Consider the following 22316-nt stretch of genomic DNA (forward strand, 5'->3'; position numbering starts at 1 on the left):
TACACCTCTCAAATCTGACAAGTGAATCCTGGCTGTAAAAGCTTTCAGTGTTAAGTGTTCGGTCTTCATCTCGCTGTAGCGATTAGCTGCTACTGAGGCATAAAGGGCTGCTTCTGAGCATGAAAGTTGTGACTGCCTGAACGACTTTGTGGAAATCGTCTTGACATCCCGGACATGACAGCACTGACACAGGGGGCTGAAGGCAGTAAGAATGTTCAGAGCTGTTTAAAGGAGAAAAAAAATACTTTCTGGTGCTCAGAGCGGATGATTAACACATTCACAGAGTCGTGACTGTTGGACACCTGGGAGCCGTTATGCCAGGTTATACTCCCGCGCAAAGGTGGATACACTGTATGTACCATTATGTGTGAAGTTTGGTTTGGATACACCAGAGGTAGAGTTGCACTGGAGGCATCTTTTTATGCAGATCCTCCTCAAAAGAGGATCACTGGCTTTGCAGCACTATCAAGCCATCCAGATGGTATACAGGGCAGCTCTGACAGTCCAGAACAAGCGCTCCAGTCGCTCTGCCAACCCCAAATCTCACTGACCTAAATCTGCTTGTCTCAAGCAGAGAAGTGAGCTGAAGAGTGGACACCTCCAAATTTCACATTTTTAAACAACGTATAATTAACTCTTGCAGCCTGAAACGAGTCTGCATGAAAACACAGACAGGCAGACAGACAGATCCAGATATTGCGTGAACAATACCATTTCATGACTAGTGTTATTGCATTGGTAGTATTTTTAACTGATTCCTCAAAGACACAGGCAAATATTTATCTTTAATATTTTTTAGGATGTTGAGTTTCAAACTATTTCCCGCAGCACATTCATTCCTTACATCATCACCCTTCTCCATGCTGTGTGAGAGGAGCAACGTGCATGCAAAATATTAAAAGAGGCTGCCTTTTAATGTTTTATTGGCACATACTGAGTCCTGGAATCAGTGAAACTAACATAAATAAGTTAAAGTATGTGCAAAACCCTAGAGGTGAAATGGAATAAATGAAAAGCATTTTTGCGCACAAATTACTTTGTCAGAAGTTTTTTATCCCATGCAGACTTTGGATTTTATGTAAAGCAGGACCCTGCCAACAGTTGACCGACTGTGCTGTAACAAAACTAGAAAATGCAAAAGATGATGTCAAGTTGCTACTTTATAACAAAGACTTAACATTTCTTTGTCCTGGAAAGAGTGTCTCAAAGTCAGCCAATAAAGCCATCACTGTCTATTTTCTGCAAGGTAAATTAAGATTTCTTAGATTGATTTGCTGGCTAAACCTAAATCAGCCATAAACTTCAGGTCCATTATGTGTAGGACGTTAATTCAGTTTTTAAACAGACTTGCTTCCTTCTGTAAGACTAATAAATGAACAGCATGTTGATTTGACAAATGTAGATACAAATTATAATGTGCCAAGGTCTGAAAATACTACAAATGGCCCAGTCAAGGAGAGTGCAGCGCGAACCTGTCAAGATATATTAGAAGCCTCCATCTTACCAGCACTGCCATCTGACAAACGCATGCCTGGCATGGCGCCCAGAGGAGAAGGAAAGACAACAGATGCCATCCAAAGCACACCATCCCTCCTCTACGAGCCTATCGAGGATACATTTTTAAAGAAAATGCACCCTAAGAGGAGACACCCAAACATGACTTCCCAAGTTTTGGCTTAGTCCTAGCTCTACATACACTTAATTTACACAACGAATGTTTAGGATCTTTTCACCAATATCAGAAGATGTGATTTAGTATTTTTTTGTCACCTACCTCCTCCTCATCATCAGAGCCAAAAGAAGGTTTCTAAGAGCATTATTAGGAGCTACTACAAGGCAACTTCAAAGGAGTATTTCAGCACAGTTTGGTGGGTGGAGACTGTGTAAATTAAACCTCATGGCGTGGTTGTTAGGCTGCCCCACAAAGTTCAAAAGGTAAAAACATACTTGTGCATGCTCCTGTGACTTTGTGAGTTTGGTCTAATGTTTGACAAACTGAAGAGGCAAACGGTCAATCAGAGAATGCGCGAGAACTTAAAGAAATCTCTCGATTGTTATGTTGCACACCAAATTAAATGGCTCTTTATGATGCTCTCATTGTCCATCCAAAATGTTCTGTCTTGCAACAAAAACAATCATGATGGTATGCCAGCTCTAGCACCTCCACCACAAAATAGGCAGATTTCGAGTACAAAACACAGACGTCATCCTGGCTGCCGAAAATCATTTAACACCCCCCCACCCACTGAAATATAGAGTACTCTCAAATTGGAAATAGTGAGGAACTGAACATCTTCATTCAGCTGCAGCAATCCTGTGCAAATTAAGAGAGCCAATGTGCAATTACTACCCCAATAGCCAGTTCAATAGTCACAGTCGCACAGCCCTGGCTGTCACTTCTCAACAGAAGCCGTGTACGGACATCTGCAAAGACAGGGCAGATGAAGCAGGAGGGTCATTTTTTAAAAGCCCTGCGGGCTAACATCAGGCAGTTAATACATACTGAGAGATGAAAACCACCACTGGAGAAACCTTATCGATGTGTTTGACAGTAGCATCTGGGCTGATATTGACTGATTATTGATCGAAGCCCCTTTCCCACAGACATTCAAAGCATTGCTTCAAAACGCACACAAAGGAGGAAAAACATAAGGTGTAATTGCACCTCAAAAGGACACAGTCTCCAAAGCCAACACAATGCAAATAGAGGAATTGATTATCAAGGAGGCATACTGTGCAAATGAATGTAGTGCAGCTACAGCCGTGGTGGTTTTAACACAAGATCACCGCGATCAGTGCTGCCCGTCAGCTAACCCAGCAACAAAACCCTTGCAAGACAGATGGAGATACTGTGTAGTAGGCACTGTAGTACAAATAAAGTGCTTTTTCAGCGGATGGTGGAAAGCACACACACACAGTGCCTCCTGCTGGGTAGCAGCTGAAACCCCCTCCCTGATGTACCAGCCTCACAGAGCACAGAGAGAGAGAGGCTGAGCTACCCTGGGACAAACATGCCTTTCGCTGTGTAATTGATATCACTATTCACGTTTGCATCTTTTCTGCAGGTTAATGCAGAGGAGAAAATGTAGTGCAGCTACTGCAGGCGTTACCCTATATATCTCCTTTGCTGTGCATCACTCAATCTTGTCCCCTTCCTCAACGTCGGGACCCCCGACACGCGTACACTGCCACGTTCACGCCGTGCTGTCAGTACGCTCACTGCTCACCTCTGAGCCACGAGGTTTTTTCTCCAAACAGGAGACCGAAGCTCACCAAATGGCGCGTGAAATAAAATAGTGACACACGCCCCAATGAAAGCTAATAAGACATCACATTACAGAGATGAGAAACTATATCATTACCATGGCAACTGTGAGGCGCGCACAGCCAGAGGGCTGGCTGGGTGACAAGAAAAGAAAGGGTGGAGGAGAAAAGGATGGAGCAAGGCAAACGGGGGGGAAAAAGAGATTTGTTAAAAATAAAAAAAAAGTATGAATGAGGCAGAGGAATATTGACAGAGTCTGCTTCTCCTCAGTGTTTAAAAGACGGCATTAGCAGACTCTGTCACATGATATTGCTCCAGTTCACCATTTCTCCTTGACGCTGTCAGTGCTAACCCTCTAATTAGTGCAGAGCATAATTCCACTATAAACCACTGCTATTTTCAAGCAACTTCCTGATGAGTGGCAGGATTAATTGTTGTGCTGGGCTCATATGACTCCCTCAGTGAAGCTCTCACTGGACCAGAAGCAAGGACTACATGTGCGAGCAAATGTCACAGTGAGGGAGAAAAGCGACACATCCTTTACATCTCATCTTTTTAGTAATTGGACCGCGTTCATGAGCCGATGACACATTAAAAAACCCCATCTGTGTTCCAACATTTGCTTCATTCATTATCTTATTCAAATGTGTCAAGAATAGTCTTTTAAAGAGCGCGCTGAGCAAGATTCTGGGGTGCTGAAACTGCAGTAATGTAGCGTAATTTTGTGCATGGTGCCCGTGAAGAAACGCCGACTGAGCGTCTGTGAAATCCCAGCCTTTCAGTGGCAGCTGCAAGCAGCCTGAGCGAGCGAAGGGGCTGCAGTGTGGACTGCGTAATTTTGAGCATCTGGAGCAGCAGGCAGTGCAACGCTACCTACAACACACTAGAACAGAGCGCCACTGCCAAACCGCCACCATGTTTATTTTTAAACCAGCTGGTAAAGGAACAGGGGGGTGGATAAGGTAGCCAAGTCATTCACCGGCTTAACAATAAGTGGAAAAGGGGAGGAAGGTGAGAATCAGTGTGAAATGAACAAGTGAAAGAGGGTGGGGGAAAAAAGGCTGAGGGTGAGGCTGGCTGCAAACACCCCAACATCCTTGCATCCAGTTCCAGGAAGCCAAAAACAATTGGGAGACTTTGAGATAGAGGAGGAAATAAAAGAAAGCCACAGATGAGGTGCACAGAGCGGATGCAGAGTACAGCACAGTGAAACTGAAAGAGTAAAAGGGAAATGTGAATAATTCATCAGCGTAATACAGTTTAATGACTTATCAAATTGCTGTAGCAAAAGACTCAGGGGCAAAGAGGCTGATATATTACATCACTGACCACTCAAAATCACAGCGTTGGATAGTAAAAAGAAAAGAAAAGAAAATCCAAAGCACAGTTATTATTTAATTCACTGATATCATAAATAATTAAGCAGACTTTCTGGTGCCACATCGCTCTAGGGCGGCAGCACCACAGGGGCACCGCATGACACTTTACCCTCTGTGAGAGAGATGCAAAGCGCCGGCATTTAAAGTCGTTAACATGACAGACGGATGGATACGGAGGGGCCGGCAGGCGTGCGAGACGTCTGTCTCCGTGCGCTGCATTACCCCACGTCAACAGTCTCTCAGGCTAAAACAAATATGAGGCAGATGCAAATGAAGAAAAATGCTAAAAGGACTTGAGATAGGCAGCGCACCGTTTGATGCAAAGGAGTGTAATATATATGCAAAAATAAATAAATAACTAAAAATGTTTACGGTGCAGATAATGAATTTCAGATGAGGTCAGATTGTGTTAGTGTGAAGTGCTTTATTGGCAGAGTAATGAAATTCAATTAAGAATATGAATGGCACCAATGCAGAGAAATGTCATTCTGTATTGTGACAAACATCAGCGTGAATGTTCAGTCATTAGTTTTATTCTGCAGATAACGCTTGATTAATTCGCCTGTAATAACTGGGACGTTTCCTCGGAGATTCCATATGACTGAACACAAAGTCTGAATTTCTAAAAGTTCAAGCTGCACAAAAGGAATTTTAAAGAATAATAAATGTATAAATGTTTGCAGGATTACTTAAAAATAATAATATTCCTGTATCGTTGTACGGTCACAACTTAAGGAAAGAGGTTAATCCAAGCACCAAGTGGCGTGTAACTGTAAGAAAAAGGTCCTCGTGATCTTCTCGCCACATACGCTGGAGTGTAAAGCTATTGCTGAAACGATTTTCACATTGCATCATCAAGTGAGCAAAATTGCCCATGCTGATATGAGCCGCAGAGAATAGCTGTACTGTACACTTCTCTCAGTGGCTCTAAATTAAATTCCTTGTTTGCATCAGCTTTTTGATCATCCTGCTCAGCATGTTGCCATCTACTCCTGCGTGCATGTGCTTCCAGGAAAACAAGACATAGGTTTAGGATACAATACAAGATACCATGGAAGAAATCTTTAGGAGCATTCTGCTACAAGATATCAGCTATTATTGTACAGTCACATTAGAGAGAAAAACCTCCTTGCAACGAGGGAAAAATTAGTGGTTGCTTTGTGATTTATTTATTTTTTCTCCAAAAGTAATTTAGAAACCCAGACCGATTGCCAACACGTTGCTATCCCTCTGACTTTGTGTCAGTGACTGCACCGGGTTTACTTGCAATAGGGGACTCAACTCAACTGTTTACCAACTGGTTGGATTCTGCTTATATTCCTGAATGAACGGTGGGGAACTACGGCATTTTGTAGTTACATTATTCACCGTTGAGGAATTTCTGAATGGGTGGGATGCTGACTGTAAGTCATTAATGTGAATTTATTTGTGCATGCAGACAACAACAGATTTTTTGATTGCACATTTATCACAGTTATTCATATATTATCATGAAAAGATTGTGTGTAATTGAAAACTTGACCTCCTTCAATTATAAAGTGATAGTAGACAGACTCCATCTTTTTGCCATATTATCGCTGTTACTTGGCAGCTGATTGCGAGTGGTCGCAGACTTGGTCTCCGTCTTTGAGGCAACCACTTCGAGCTCACTACATATGATTGCAGTAATTTTGGTTGTGCCACAGTCTCCAACCAGTTTTCCCTCGTGTTACTTTAGGATAAATATCTTCACAGCAAATCCTCAACTTACAGGAAAGCTGCCTCTTCTTGGGGAGAAGCTTGGGTTTGGGAGGATGACAACTACTTTTAAGAATAGACTTAAAGCTTTCCCTTCCCACGATGCACTTGTTTCTCCTTCACTCACCTCCAGTATTAATTTCAATTTCAATTTTTATCACCATTTTGACAACAACAAAAACAAGATGATAACTACATAAAAACTAACGCACAAGGAAAAAATAACTCTGACAAAATGTAATGATACTTTTGTCAATTAATAAAAACAAGATGAGAATAGTCTGAGGAAATGAAACCCAATCAGAGTTAATTAGGTGGTTTGGAAAGGTGGGACCAAGTGATGAGCCAGTAAGAAGTAGTTTCCTTTTACAGTAAGTTTACACATTCGATCTGCACAGCACAGCTTTTATTTGGGAAACAGTACAACTGGCTTCCATGCTCCAAGAGAAGACGAGACATATGGAGACATCTCGCATTTGATGTCAAGGAAATAAGATGTTTTGTTAACAGCGTGGAGAAACTCTTTACCGGTAAAAGCATGACAAACGTTTACACTTTATCTTTTAGTCAACTCAATCAACTTTAGATTTAGTCTACAATTATCTTTTGATATTTAATAAGCTGACACTACACAAAATCTAAAAGAATTTAGATGCTTAAATTGTGACTAAAACTGAATCTAAATTTGCTGTCAAAATTAGCACTGCTCACCTCTTTCAGCTCCCCATGTGTTTAAACACCAATCAGGAGTTATTATCACTGCCTCTCGTCCACATCATATTTTTTGTCCGTCCCGTTATTCCTGCTCACAGCACAGGGCTGCCCCTCCCTAAGCTTGGTTCTGCCGGTGGTTTCTTCCAGTTAAAAGGAGTTTTTCCTTCCCACTATCGCTAAGTGCTTGCTTGTAGGGGGTCACCTGAGTGTTGGGGTTTTCTCTGTATTATTGTAGGGACTTTTCCTTACAATATAAAGCGCCCTGAGGTGACTGTTGTTGTGATTTGTCACTATATAAATTAAATTGAATTGAAAATTGCCAGCCATTCAAAAAATCAGTTTTTAAACATTTGCAACCTTCTAAAACAGCCAAACAAATCACACAAAATGATGTGGTCTCAGTATGACTTCCATACAGTATATATACTGTGTGAAAGCAAAGAAAAGCGTCTGGACTTCTTTAAGTTGCTTGAAGACGTTTCACCTCTCATCCGAGAAGCTTCTTCAGTTCTAAGGTCAAATGGTGGGGAGTCCCAGATTTAAACCTAGTGGGAGTGACCCCCCACAGAGGGACAAAAGGACCCCCTGACCCCCTTTGTCCCTCAGCGGGGGGACTACGATGACCTGGATGACTGAGAACCTTCACAGACATAATACTGTGTCAAAGTACACAGTCCTCTGTCATAGACGCATTCACTATGGCATAACACAAAAGAAGCAATCACAGTAACAGAAAACTTCAAACATGATTTATAAGAGCGTGCAAATGAATTTTACTGTGCTGCTTTCCAGCTTCCAGCTGCAGCGCATCACTACGGCATCTGAGCACTTTACTTTAAAATATTTTAATGCTAATGCCCTTTAAAAGAACCTTAATGAAATATATTGTGCTACAAGATTTATTCTCTAAAAAACTGTGTGAATGTTGTTGCTTAAAGGGAAGTCAGATCATCAGGTCCTCATTTTAGTTCTCAGGTCAGGTGCGCTTTAGAGTTTGTTGTAAATAAACAAAGTGCCTGTTTACATTCAGAGTTACTCACCAAAATGCTTTTTGTATATCCTCGAGACCCTGAATTTGCGTTCTTCCGCTTACAATGAATCATTTACACAGACAATTTCTTTGAAACCCACTTGTTTACTTGTAAGCGGTCTTCACTAGCTCACTGCTGAATGGTCACCACCTGTAGATCAATGGGAAAATGTCAAATGACTATCAGGAAGCTATTCCACTGTGTTTGTGTACATGCACATATTAGAGCAAACACCGTGTGGGCTCTCACAGAAAACGCCGCCCATTGTGCTACCAGTGGGCAAAAACACAGCAGAGTTTAAGTCGAAGTGTGTGAAACTGGCCCGTGTGACCTAAACTCAAGAGCAGATTCGAATTAGACGGAGCCAAATCCCAGAAATCTGCATCATTTTGAATAGTAAAAACCATGCACACGTGCAGGTTTATATGCATGCAGATAGGAATCCTGCAACTGAGAGCTTTAAGTTAAAAACTTCAAGATGGGCTTCCAGGAAAAAAAAGGTCCCGCACTTCATCAATAATTCATGCGCTCGGTTATTTACTTTAGCCGGGTTGCAAGCTCCAGTTCATTTTTCCTACAGAAATGTATTAGGCTGTGTGTAAGAGGCGGGAAAAGGAGGTAAAAGCGTAGGGGAAAGTGCAAGGTGAATAAGAATAAGATACTGACCATTTCTAAGACAAAATACTGCATTTTATCATTCGGGGGGTTCAGTGAAGCACCGATTCTGCTAAGCAGACTCCAGCTGTGTATGTGCTCCTACCCTGGATCCAAGCAAGGCTTTACAATAACACGCTATTTTCTGATGTATGTACCATAAAATTATGAGGTCCTTACATCATAATACGATGAGTGATGTTACTGCCCAGAAGTCACATTACGTGTCTTTTGTGGCGAGAGAAAGATGTGACACGGAGAGAAGCATCGACGGTATATTTATGAGGCGGGTAAGAGAGTGAGCAGCGTGTAGGTGAGCCAGCAGCCTGAGATCGAGGAGAAAAAGCTTTTTTAAACACTTGACTGGAGCCGAGAGTATTCTGCCATGTTTAAGGGTCATCTCAACCAGACCCCTGTTTTGTACTGGTGTCATCACTCTCCATTTCACACAGCCTGTCATCCCTTGGCATGCTGTGACTCTGTGTTTGAACAACGTGCGGCCCCGTGATCCGAGCGGCTGAGCGTGATGTTCTCGTGCATGGCCGAATATACAGAAAGTCAGAGAATTAAATGTATGAGTAGTCACTGGGCTCCCTTTCAGTGCTGGCATAAGGCAAGATGATTCACGCCAGTAGTGTCAGGAACAAAGCAATTTTCTTCTTGGCCTGCACTCTGGATAAAGTGACACAGCTTGGGAAGTATTTATTCTGTGTCATTTTGGCTCCGAATACAGCATCGGATTTTACCTATGCTTTCAATAACAAAGACCACATCTCATCAAGTCATGGGACAGAGCATCTATTCAGAAGGACTTTCTATGTTAATGAAAGACAAAGCAAAAGGCCAAGACTGCTGAATCCATGGCATTTAGGCTAACGTGGATCATATATGCCTACTTTATGTGAACAGAAATTTTAAAAAGGGCAATGTCACTATCATTTTATTCAAATTTAGAGAGTTTTCTAGTCTTTTTTTTTTTTTAAACCCAGCTCATTTCTCTTCAAGTGGATCAGCAGAAAATGGACCAAGCTGATGTTACTTTTATGTGATGAATGCATTTGGAAGAAGACTCAGTTCTTAATTGGGACTCAAACAAGTTGGAAATCAGAGAAAAGCTTTCAGGTTCTGCAGTTCGCTGTATTTTTCATTCCATATCAAAGACAGCACACATGTGGAGAAGTGTTGCAGTTTCTTTCCCAGACCAAAACTACTCCCAATGCAGCATTTGTGCTCTTCTTACTAGTGGCCACACAGTTCTGTCTATTTTTGAGCCAATAGCATGTTATCTGTCACACGAAAGTTTTCAGATCTAGAATTCAATGGCAAAAGGTGAAGCAAACTCGGAGCCCGTTGTGCTCACAATTCACAGGGTAAGTGGACCATGACGCAGGCTGGAACTGGAATCACCTCTGTGGCAGTAAAGCTCTTAATTTACCAACTTCATGCTCAAACACTCACTGGTGCATTTTAGCATCAGCACTGAAAAAAAGCAGACTGTAATGAAAAGCTACATAAAATTTTAGATGGGTGTTAGTTGAACATTTGATAACAGAATTATCTCATGACTGTGGTTCAGGAGATAGAGTGGGTTGTCCACCTACCAGAAGGCCAGTGGCTCAATCCCCAGCTCCTCCAGTCCGCGTAGCATCCTGAATTTCCCCCAAGGCATCCATCAAAGGGTGAGTGCATCCATGATAGAAAAGCCTTTAAAGGCATAGAATAAAGCGTGCGCGCGTGTGTGTGTGTGTGTAAGCTATGAAAGTGCCAGTCTCTTTACCAATTCACATTAAGGCGCAATGATTTGGAAGAACCCTTTTCAATGAGATAAGTCAGTTGAGGAAATGCAGGCACGTGAAACTGGAATCACAAACCAGCTCCATTTGGAACCAAACTGTCCATTTCAGTGGAGGTAAACGCCTCCAGGCTTATTAATTCCTTTCATCAATGCTGGCATTGTTTTTCTGACAGTTCCACATTGCAAAACAATTACACCAAAAAAGAAAATGAAACAGCTGAGCAGATCCTAACAATCTCTGGAGGGCCTACGTTTTTCCTCCTTCTTGATCCGGAATCAATAAAGAAGAAGATCTATAAGCAGAATCAATAATGGCACTCATATAAAAAAAAATCTTATCAATATCCATCACATGCAGGGACCAAGAAATACCACCTCTTGGCCTCCTTTTCTTGAAGATGTGCCCAGCTTAATTTACTGGGAAGAAACACCAGCTTAGATCTGAGGGTACACTGGGTGAACGCCAAGAGGAACTGGAGGGCGGTGATGGCAGAAAAGAATATCTGGTTGCTCTTATGCTCCCGCTGATCCATGTGAACCAAATCCAGGATAAGTGATGTGAAAATGAATGGATGGATGTTGTGCCATTCATGAAATGTGTACTGTTTGTAGACAGAGGAGAGCCACCCAGAGCAACAAACAGCCAGGACTGACTTTAAGAGAACAAGAATGAAGAGAAAGGGACTTCTGTCACGCCGAGCTGCTGTGATCTAATCCTCGACGGCGAGGACCTGTGCTCCACAGATAACCTGCACTGACACTACATACCTCACTGCTGGCCGTAGACTGATTTCTGTCCGCCCTCCAAATAAATACGTAAGTGAAGAGCAAAACGAATCGGCTCTGGGCTTTCTAAGCGAAAGCATGCTGAGTAAATTAATACACGATTAGAAGGTGAATGGCTGTGACCAAACAGCAGGTATGTTGCATTAAAAGTTCTGCGCAGTCCGTGTCTATGACCTAATGCTCCTTAACTACCATTCCTCCACTGTGAGGAACTTCATTATGACTGGAAACAATTAGTGGGAGCAACGTATGTAATGGGCTCTCAGCTTCCAACGGCACAGTCAATAGCCTGGAAATGGAAACTCTGCTCTAATCACTAATGAGAAAATTGTGGAGGGGCAAGAGGGAGGGAGAGCATCACTGGGGAGTGGGGATAAGATGAAAAAGCAGCAAGACACTAGCGCTGGGCGCACGATAAAGGTAGTCTAATGTTAGACTATGAAATAAGAGCTCAATCTCGCTTTCATCGTCATCAACATGGATCCTAAATCATAAGCAGATTTACAGTTTATCAGAAAGATAATCAGTTGACTTATTGCTCTGTAGCTGATACATTTACTGCCTGTTTTGTAATTGACCCAAGCCTGGGAAAGGGTGTCACAGAAATCACACTGGCAATCAGCACAGTAATGGATTAGGCCAACTGCATATCAATAACAGGGACCGGCTCCTAGCAGCCAGAAGGAGCAGCCAAAAAGAAACAAGAGGGAACGCTTCATAAAGCCCACTCAGCACCTGTGGTAGGGGCTACAAAAAGCTAGAGCTAATGTGTGCAGTTCACAGGAATTCCTCCGTGTTTCTGTTTTAATGATAGTCTAAACTCTATTTCCCTCCCTCTCATCTCGACAGAAATCAATGTTAAGGAAACGCTCAAGTTTCCACACAGCAATAGCAATTTCTGCCCAGACGGCTACATAGCAAAGAGGTGTTTTATGGTGGTAATGCCATTGCACCACAGGCCATGATTGGAAATTTAATAAGCAGGCCTGGGAAATAGCCCTGTGCTCTTTCGGGCTCCCTGTACCTTTCTCGTCGTCTCTCAGCTACAAGGTTTATAAAAACCAGAAGCCTCTACACCAGTAAATTAAACTCTCTGCTTGTGGGACACAAGCTGAAGAAGAAAAAAAAAAACAGCTCCTTTGAAATCAATGCAATCATTGAGGTTTTTTATGAGCTCAATACATTTATACCGCTGTGAAATGCTATGAAAATAAATGGCGGGTCTTCGATTTGGTTCATTTGCACGGTGCTTGCAGAGATGTTATTCGCATTGGTCTTGACTCCCATATACCTTCACATCCTGTTTCACTAGCAATACGATAGTGAATTATTGATGTTAGCGCCATGCCTCCCTTCCTCCCCTCCCAAGTCCCTTCCACGCCAGCCCTCTGCAAGGATCTCCGAGCTTGACTGAGTCTCCCAGGAGCACTCACTGCACACAATTCCAGTGACAATATCCAATAAAGCGAGACAGGGGGAGGGGTGAGATGCACCCTGACATTTAAATCAATTGCTTTCTTTCAACAACTCTATGATTCTTAATCCATCTTTATTACTATCCTCACTGCAATATCTAAAGCAACATACAGGTTTCTATCATGACTGGGAGAAACACCAACAAATGAATGAATTTCTCAATATCTGTCCTGGTATTTGAGCACATCTGGCAGAAATTGGCACCCTGACATTAATAGAGCTTAATGCGGTAATGCTCCTTGTGTTGAAATTCAAACAGAGCTCCAGCTCGGAGTGCCAGTTGTTTGTAAATGTCTCACACCGAGATCTCTATCTGCATACACCGTGTTTAACAGTGTGTGCAAAGAAAAGGCACAGATGTGTGTGAATTCCCAAGGTCTCTGAATGCATGTTTTATCACTCGCAAGCCTCAGAGAGGTTGTGGAGGTGGGGGGGCTGCCACCTTGAGCAGAAAGAAGCCGTATCGGCTGCATTGTGTGGAAAATCTACAATATAATATAATATGCATCAGCAGGGATGATGAGACAGAGTACCGGGCTGTGGTCGACTCCTTTGTCACGTGGTGTGAGCAGAATCATCTGCAGCTCAACGTGGCAAAGACCAAGGAACTGATCGTGGACTTCAGGAAGACCAGGAAACACTTGACCCCTGTTTCAATCCAGGGGGTCAGTGTTGACATTGTGGAGGACTATAAATACCTTGGAGTACACATTGACAATAAACTGGACTGGGCTAAAAACACCACAGCACTTTACAGGAAGGGCCAGAGTCGTCTCTATTTTTTGAGGCGACTGAGGTCCTTCAACATCTGCCAGAAAATGCTGAGGATTTTCTACGAGTCTGTTGTGGCCAGTGCGATCCTCTATGCTGTTGCATGCTGGGGGAGCAGGCTGAGGGTCGCAGATGCCAACAGACTTAATAAACTGATCCGTAAGGCCAGCAATGTTGTGGGGATGGAGCTGGACTCCCTCAAGGTGGTGTCGGAGAGGCGGATGCTGTCCAAGATAAAGACAATGTTGGATAACACCTCCCACCCACTCCATGACATGTTGGTCAGTCACAGGAGCACGTTCAGTGAGAGACTGAGATTACCGAAAAGCACCACTGAACGACACAGGAAATCATTCCTGCCTGTGGCCATCTCCCTGTACAACGCATCCACTTAACACACTGTTTGCTGCTACAACTACACATGTTTCTTTTCCAAATATTTATTTATAAGTGACTTATGTATGTATGTATGTATATATATGTATATATTGTACTATTCTTAGTTAGCGTATTGTCTGTCTTGTCTTAATGTTGGTTTAAAATGGAGCACTGTAACAAAAAATAATTTCCCCCAGGGATCAATAAAGTATTCTGATTCTGATTCTGATTCTGATATAACCTGTGTGATTTATGCCAAGTATTCAACAAATGTTCGCATTTCTTCAGTTAGTTAAAAAGAGATATTACTGGACACCACTGCAGGCCGGAAATCTATCCACTGGAGTTTAGTGTCTGTATTTAACTCCAGCAGTTTTACTGTGGATTACTGACAGATCCACTAATCCCACCACATCACTCAACATAATACAGGTCTGATCTTTCACGTTAAAAAAAGGATCACTCAACACTGAGAGGCGATAGACTGTATATCCTACTCATAGCCTAGCTTGGGGCTAATCAATGCACATAACGCATATCAGTGTTAGGAATATGTTTATTTTGTGAGGCATTTCCCGCTTGTGTTTTTGTCTGGTCCCTGTTATAAATACACAACAGGCCTAGGCTTAATCTATCTATTGTGCTGATTGGCAATGTAATATCTATCTCGGCTCAGGCCACTTATAATGCAGGCGGTAAATGTACGTTATTCATAAGGAGAGAGCGACCAAGAGTCAGGCTACACGATGTATGTAAATCATGTCAGTGAGTAACAAAGAGTCCAAACCAAAATCCCTATCTATAGCTGGTTTAATTTATTATTCATACGTCTCTTTTTATGACATTGTTAGCCGAGGCCAGCAAACAAAAGATAGCCAGCACGAGCACAGAAATAACTCATGTCTGTGCTTTAATATTTAAACAAGTGGAGACAAATAGGTGTCCAGTGTGAAAACCAGTACGCAAGATTAAGTAGTCTGCCTAAACAAAAAAAAGGTTTAAAGTGGATGTGTTTCATTAATGGTTAAGTATCGGCTGATTTATGCTGACATGTCTTGTCTGGGATGTATTGACATCTATTCCCAGATTGTCTTCTTCCTGTATAGCCTCACAGGCAACCAAGCACTTAGTGTAAATTACTTAGGTAAATAATATATTGATCCTAAATATAAAAAAATGCACCAAATTAAGTAACACAAGACTACACTTTTTTAAAAAAAAGGAGGGTGAGAAACGGCAAAGTTGGTAAAATCTCAGATGAAAATTACCTTCATGAAAAACCTTGCTCAGCAGAGCACAAAATTTAATCCTGTGCTTGAATCTCTGCAGCAAAACACGGCATGCTATGTTTTCTGAAGTATGGGGAAACGCCTAGAGCACATCACAGGCAAGGCACAGAAGCTACTTATCATTAAAACAGGTAAGAAAAAAGAACAAATGTAAAGGCTTTATGTGCGCAAACCCCTCGGCTGTCAAGAAAAAACACAATACCAGCCTCAGCTGGGGGAGCCAAAATTAATAAATGGCTCATAGCTACAGCGGGAGGGCTTAGCGCCGCAGTGACAGTCCCCAAAAGTGAGACAAAGAGAGGCGGAAGGTAAGATAAAGGAAGAGCAGAAAGGCGCTAAAATGTCTGCAGCACATTAATTGTTCATGAGAAGGTGCATACAGGCAAACAAAGCAGTGATGAATGGTCTCATTTGTACAATGAGAGAGGCTCCGCCCAGCTTGTATGCTATCAAGCTCCAGCCCCCTCTTTACTCACTTCGGGCTTATGCAAATACAGACCTCCATTAGCTGAGTTAACAGGTAACTGCTTGAAAGCGACCCCCATTGACCAGCGCGCGACACCCAGGTGATGGATAGCTCACTGAGTCGGTGTCACTCGGGGCAGAGGGAGGTGACTTTATCCCTCTGAAATATATGATAAACAATCAAGATCTTAAATTGTGCAAACACTTCGATTTATCTCTGACTTCTCCGGTCTCACCTTCTCACGCAGAATTACACAAATGTGAGCAAGAGCACAAACATAACCGATATCCTCTTATAGGCACACAGGCAGGAAGTATGATTAGATCATGAAACATTGATGATCGTGCCCTTGTCTCAACCCCCGCCCCAAACAAGTGCTCAAAAAAACCCAATGACTATTTAGGGAAAATTAGAGCCTCATAATAGTCCAGACATAGTGGTTCTGCACCTGACATGACAACCTTAATAAGAAGAAATAAGACAAATACAGAGAGCTATTCAGTGGGAAAAGCATTCCCTGTGAGAGCTCTGACTGAAGTGACTCACTGGTTAAATAATGAGAACAGGAGGTGTTGGAGACTAAACATGTGAAAAAGCATTGAAAAATGATGCAAAGTTAAAAGAGCCACAACTATGGTATTTTTTAAATTCTGTTAGTCATTTCTACAGTGTAAAAAAAAAAGAAAAGGTAAGTGAGCGTCCAGCTGCGGCAGTGATGACCACACCTCTCAGCGGGTGTCTTCTAAAAAGGCTGCTGCCACAGTGAAAACTGAGTGATCAGCCATGTCCTTGTCCTACTTCTGCCTCGAGATCTCCTGCCAGATCTACTGATTAAAGTGCTTTAACAGATAAATATGTTTAATTATGTACTAGAATGCACTCTCACTTGAATAAACAGAAAATAGTTTAATCCAGACAGGATAGAAATGAGGTTCAAACAACAGCCAAAAATATGAGAAAGCTTATGATCCCCAAGCATCTGTTTACACGGTCATCTTTCATTACATGCCGCTTCACTGCCATGACTGGGTGCTGGTTGGTTTTGCGATGGAGCTTGCATCTTTGTGAGCTGATGTCACCAAGGGTCAGACTGACACCTGTGTTGTGAATAATGCATTGCAATTTTTAAAAAAAAAGGCCTTCTTTAAAAATAAATAAAAAGGCCACCGAGGGATATGCCAGAATGAAAATGCCACAGAGGTCCTAATTAGTGAGACCCCTCTATGCCTGTAGCCCCCCCAAACCAACAACAGCGCCCACACCGCGGGGATCAGACATGGAACATGTATCACTGTTCCCACTAAGGACTGAGTTGTGCAATCTCTGTCATTAAAAATGTGAGTAACATCACCGTGACTCTAATAGGCCTTATGCACCCCAGCTCCATATAGTTAAATATGCAAACAGACTCACAAGGTTCATAAAAGCCCAAAGAAAATGTGGTTTACTGCGAATTATGGCAGCACCAAGATTCATTTACCTGTTTATTTGTTATGGGGGAAATTACCTCAGTGGTCATCTGCACCTCCAGCTGTTCCCTAGAATACTTTCGAATGCCCCGAGACTGAACGGGTTTACTGTGAGCACGATGACAGCTTGTTATCCTGCCATAAACAAATCTCAGGTGCACACTGCATAGGCAAAGAGTAAACATTAATATAAAAGTCAGTCGTAAAACAAGCACAACTCTACAGGGGTGTCATGCCAGCCTGCAATTTGGAAGTCAGCAAATACTGCACACACTTAAACAAGATGTCTAGTAAACTCGATTTCTCTTAAAATATTGTTTTCTGTGCTGCCACGCCCCCTCTAAATGTGATATAGTGGATATTATGTGTGCATAAACCAGAACAAGGAACGGTCTAATTTGGCTCACATTTCAGCGGTGTCGTGGAAGAGTGATATCTCTATATTTAAACTTTGATGGTTAGTTCCATCTTTGTAATAATGTGTCGTCTGAAAAAATGTGTACCATCACCCTGTCCCACCTGTACGTGTCACATCCAATCCTTCTCAATCTCCTGCAACACGGGATGTGGGGCGATGTTTCTCTGTGAGTGACAGCAACACAGCGTTGAGACGCTGTAATCCCAGTCCAGTTCTCACCTTAGTCCCTTGAGGATTTCTGGACTCTAAGCCTGGTTCTAAAAGGCACACATCCACCCTTTCACACATATGGACACACAAAAAAAATTACATCCCTCCTCATCTACGCCTTTATCACCAGCCTTGACCCTTCACCTTAACTCCAAAGTGAGACTCGTTATTAGTCTGTCACATCCAATAAAGCCTACCTTATATAAGACAATGAAACCCACCTTTCCTTCTTCCTGTGGAAGAATCAGAGCAGAGGTCGAGACAGCTGTATTAGACACTTTTTGCCATATCATAGCCCCATCAAGGTGCTATTAGCCAGCCAGTAACTACAGAAGGTCTAACTATACTGGGTCGTAAATTCCCCAAATACAGGAAATATCAAATACAGTTTTTTGTTTGTTTGTTTCTAGTCTTGCAACCTATGATAAGAAAGAGAAATTATAGAAATTAAGAGGTGCAAAGACACCCAAATAACCCCATGAAATTCCAAAATGCCCCTAGATACTGTGATAATTGGAAAAATGTTCTAATAATCACTTCTCCAACTTTTGTCTTCATTCACTTGATTTCATTTCAGTGTCCATGTCAAACACACACACTTGCAGTGTTTTTCACACTGTGTTTTTAACTGTGCATGTGTTCTACTATGTAAATATGACACCTGGCAGGAGAGCTGCTAGTAGAGCAAGATCAAATAAACTGATCTTCTTTGGCAGAAATAACCACAACCGGTAACAGATCTGAAGATCTCACAGTGAAAACATAGCACAAACAAATTGTTTGAGAGCAGCTTTAAGCCAGTTGGGGCACCGTTCTGTTGACACAGAGGCCCACGGTCGGTGCAGTTGAAGGACTGCAGCATCTGAATGAGAAATCCGAGGCTACCTTTGCAGGGTTTTAATATTGTGTGACCCGCTGACTTTCTGCAAGCTCATGTCTAACCAGCCGACATTAAGCCAGTGCTTCATAATGCAGCATTAAGTTGATTACATTATCCCCTCAACCAGAACCAGTCCCAAATATTGAGGATCACACATTGACAGGTGGTGATTATTTAATCAGGGCTCATTTCAACATTTTAAATGTGTTTTTGTCTTATGCTTTTTTGGGTTTTTTGACATTTCCCACATTGCTCTAAAGAACATCACAAATACAATTTGTGACTTAGTCAGAAATTTGGCCCAAAGCAGTAACATCACAGTGACATAAATATTAAAAAAGGATGAGCAGATCTCAAATATCTAAAATGCCCATGTCACATAAAGGTGTTGCTTTGATGAGGCTTTGAAATATACGACACAGAATACAAGTGTAAAGTCCGTCCACGTATGAACCAATGCGGTCGTCACCCATCACTTTGTAGCTGGTGGCTTGTTGCTAGTGAACGTTCCATGCTGTGATTGCATAGAAAACCCCTCTAATGTGTTTTCCACCCCCATAAAGTGACAGTTGAGCAGCAGCATCCTCAGAGCTCACCTCAAAGTTGAGAAAAGTTAAACTCGGAACAATTCCCATTCATGTCAATAACAGTTATTGTGCTTGTCATCGCTACAAATCACTGATTTCATGGTCATTTCATGGTCTCCTGTCGCTCTATTGCTGATATTCACTTCCTATGCGGATGCCCTTCAAGAATCTGTGAGGCTAAACTAAGCATACACTTATACTCAGCGATGCTTTGAGCTACAACACTAGCAATGAAATGTGCTCAAAAAAGTTTATAATGTTTGTCATGTTCACCGCGTTTGTTAACAGAAATTAACAAGGTTTCCTCACCTCCCCAACTGGTCTCTGCGGATAGTCACCTTGCCTGAGGTATCTTCCTTTTAAAAAAGGAGATTTTTCTCACCGCAGTTGCCAGATGGCTGCTCCTAGGGGATTGTTAGGTTTGTCTTTGTTATAGGGTCTTTACCTTTCAATATAAAGTGCCTTTAAATGACTATTGTGATTATAAAAATAAAAGTTGAATCGAATTCTCCGTCCATCCCCCACCCTTCTTCCACCACCACAAAACAAATAAAAAATTTATTGGATTGAACTTGAAACTCAGTTTGTTACTGCCATGTCTGCTCAGCATTCGTACACACACACACACACACACACACACACACACACACACACACACACCCACAGATTACATTTCGCCTGTCATGCTGGAACCATCTCTGTGAAATGGCACCAAATGGTCCAGGGTATTGACCATAACCGAGCAGAAGAGATAAAGATGAGAAACGGCAGAGCAATCAAACGATGAGTTACAATTCATCAAGGGAGTAGATAAACAATGATTGGAATGAGAGGAATGCAACGGCAGCCTTTATCCCTGTTACTGAAAGAATTGGCAGCAAACTGGGCATCTTTAGCTGCAGCAAAGCACTAAAATGCAATTACAGCATCAATTTTCTATCAAACTATCACAAAGACATTCACAATGCTCTATCCTGACAAGCAGCCCTGAAAATACTGTTGGTTAAATATGCCAAAAAAACTCCACAGAATCCTGAGATGGAGAAACATCCAAACAGATTCAATGTTTCAAATCCAGAATACGGTCGTTCTTGTAATGTAGACGTTCACAGTTGTAGGAAGCCCAGGGAATTCTCCCAGTACATTAACACTTCCTGTCAGAGTTCTTTGTGGAGTGAATGGCAGTCAAATGAAAGGGGACACACTCTCAACATGACCTCTAGGGAATTATTGTGTGTGTGTGTGTGTGTAAGTGTTTAAGCCTTGAAATGCTCTGTCTTGTCTACAGGATGGAGGGCACATAGGCAAAACCTTTTTTGATACATATTAATACTCTATGAGTCCAACCATTATAAGACATAATTCAATCAAAATCATAGTGTTATAAAAATCCCAAGGATAAATATTTTGGAATATATAAATCCATAATATCCAGTGAACAGTAGTTCCCTACGTTTATGACTTGTAGAGTCCAGCTGTCAGGGTTGTGTTGACCTCTGCAAAGCCATCAGCCTTTAATTAGCGAAACGTGCCTATTTATTAATTAAACATGTCAGGCAAAAGAGAATTTAATTCCCCTGAAACGCAGCACCATCACATACTGTACATATTGTTTTTAATTATGCTTTGCTTTAAAATCAACAGAGCCAAGGACTCACGGAAGAATTACTTTATTTTCCACTACCCTGACAGCCCACAGCGCGCGCACACAGCACACACACACACACACACACACACACACACACACACACACAGTTTAATGTAGAAAAAAAGAAGCTACACTGAAAATGCATAAGAGGACATGGTGTACATACAGGGTTAGCTTTAACTCAAGAAGTTTAACAAACATATGGACATTTTTATACACAGTACCCAATTTTTTAAAGACTTGAAATAAACTGAACAGACTAACATCATTTTAAATATAAGGACTGGTTTTAATACTTGAATGAAAATCCTTTGGGATCAATAAGTGCCTTTAGCCCAGAACCCACTGACATCACCGCATGCTGTGTTTGTCATGTTTAGGCTGTGTGCAGGCAGGAATCGGACCAAACTCACGGGAAACAGGACTCAACTCAAAATACAGCTTTATTGCTGACGGAAAACAAAGGCGATACAAATTAACATGAAACTACACTGGGAAGTTGTAAAGGCACTGACTCATGAGGAAACACACGGAGGGGCACATAGTCATGAGGGAGAACGCGACAGAGCTGAGGGAGACGCAGACATAAATACACAGAAGGTTAACGAGGAAAGTGGGAGCACACGGGGAACACAGCTGACATGGATAATCATAACGAGACAGGGCAGGAGTGAACACAACATGACGCATACTGACGACAGACTGTCAAAGTAAAACAGGAAGTACAGACAGGAGGAGAGAGAGCACAGACAACGGGCTGGGGAAAACATGGAATAAAACACGAGGGGAAAGGAGGGCTCACAGATACACAGAGGGGCACACAGGGGTAATCAAATAAGGAACATCTTAACAGAACAACCGAGGAACCAAGGCATAAATAAAGAACAAAATACAAAACACACGAATACTAAGAATGCTGGGCCAACCTGGCCCAGGACTATGACACTGTTCCCTCAGTTGAAAAGCTCTGATTGGTCCTTTACTGCAGCTGCCTTCAGTTACTGCTTGTGTGGGTGCTTCTGTATTCAGTTTTCTATTTAATATCTAAAAAGTATGCTCTATTGGTTTAATAGCAACTGACTGACTTTTGAAGAACATCTTATTTCACTGCCTTGAGAAACCCTTGAGTTACTTTTCTGCAGTATTCTTTGGCTGATCTGTTTTACAGCTTTGGGCTGAATCTGAGCAGATTAGCTGAAGCTCAATCTGTTCTGAAGAAGACTAATCTGGCCTTCCATGTCTCAAGTGTAAGCGGTGGTTCGTACCTTGTTGTAAACCCTCTGTGTTTCCATTCATGAAGGCATCTCTTGATTGTACTGTATACCCTGATAATGACTCACCTTCCTCTTTACCTATGATGTTG

The 22316-nt window shown here is 42.1% G+C and overlaps 1 protein-coding gene across 5 annotated transcripts in view; it reads right to left on the reverse strand.

The window, feature by feature from the left end:
* LOC309718523 (tetratricopeptide repeat protein 28-like) overlaps positions 1–22316 on the reverse strand; it is a 190854-nt gene that overhangs the window by 146435 nt on the left and 22103 nt on the right. The window contains exon 1 of one of the 5 annotated variants that reach the window (XM_082553859.1): positions 8136–8216. The exons of the other annotated variants lie outside the window; for them this stretch is intronic. Coding sequence (XP_082409985.1) covers positions 8136–8198 — 63 coding nt within the window. The 5' untranslated portion in view covers positions 8199–8216. Of the gene's footprint in view, positions 1–8135; positions 8217–22316 lie in introns of those variants that run through there. 5 annotated transcript variants of the gene reach the window in all.

This window comes from Aulonocara stuartgranti, assembly GCF_965226115.1.
Source record: "Aulonocara stuartgranti genome assembly, chromosome: 12".
Classification (NCBI taxonomy): domain Eukaryota; kingdom Metazoa; phylum Chordata; class Actinopteri; order Cichliformes; family Cichlidae; genus Aulonocara; species Aulonocara stuartgranti.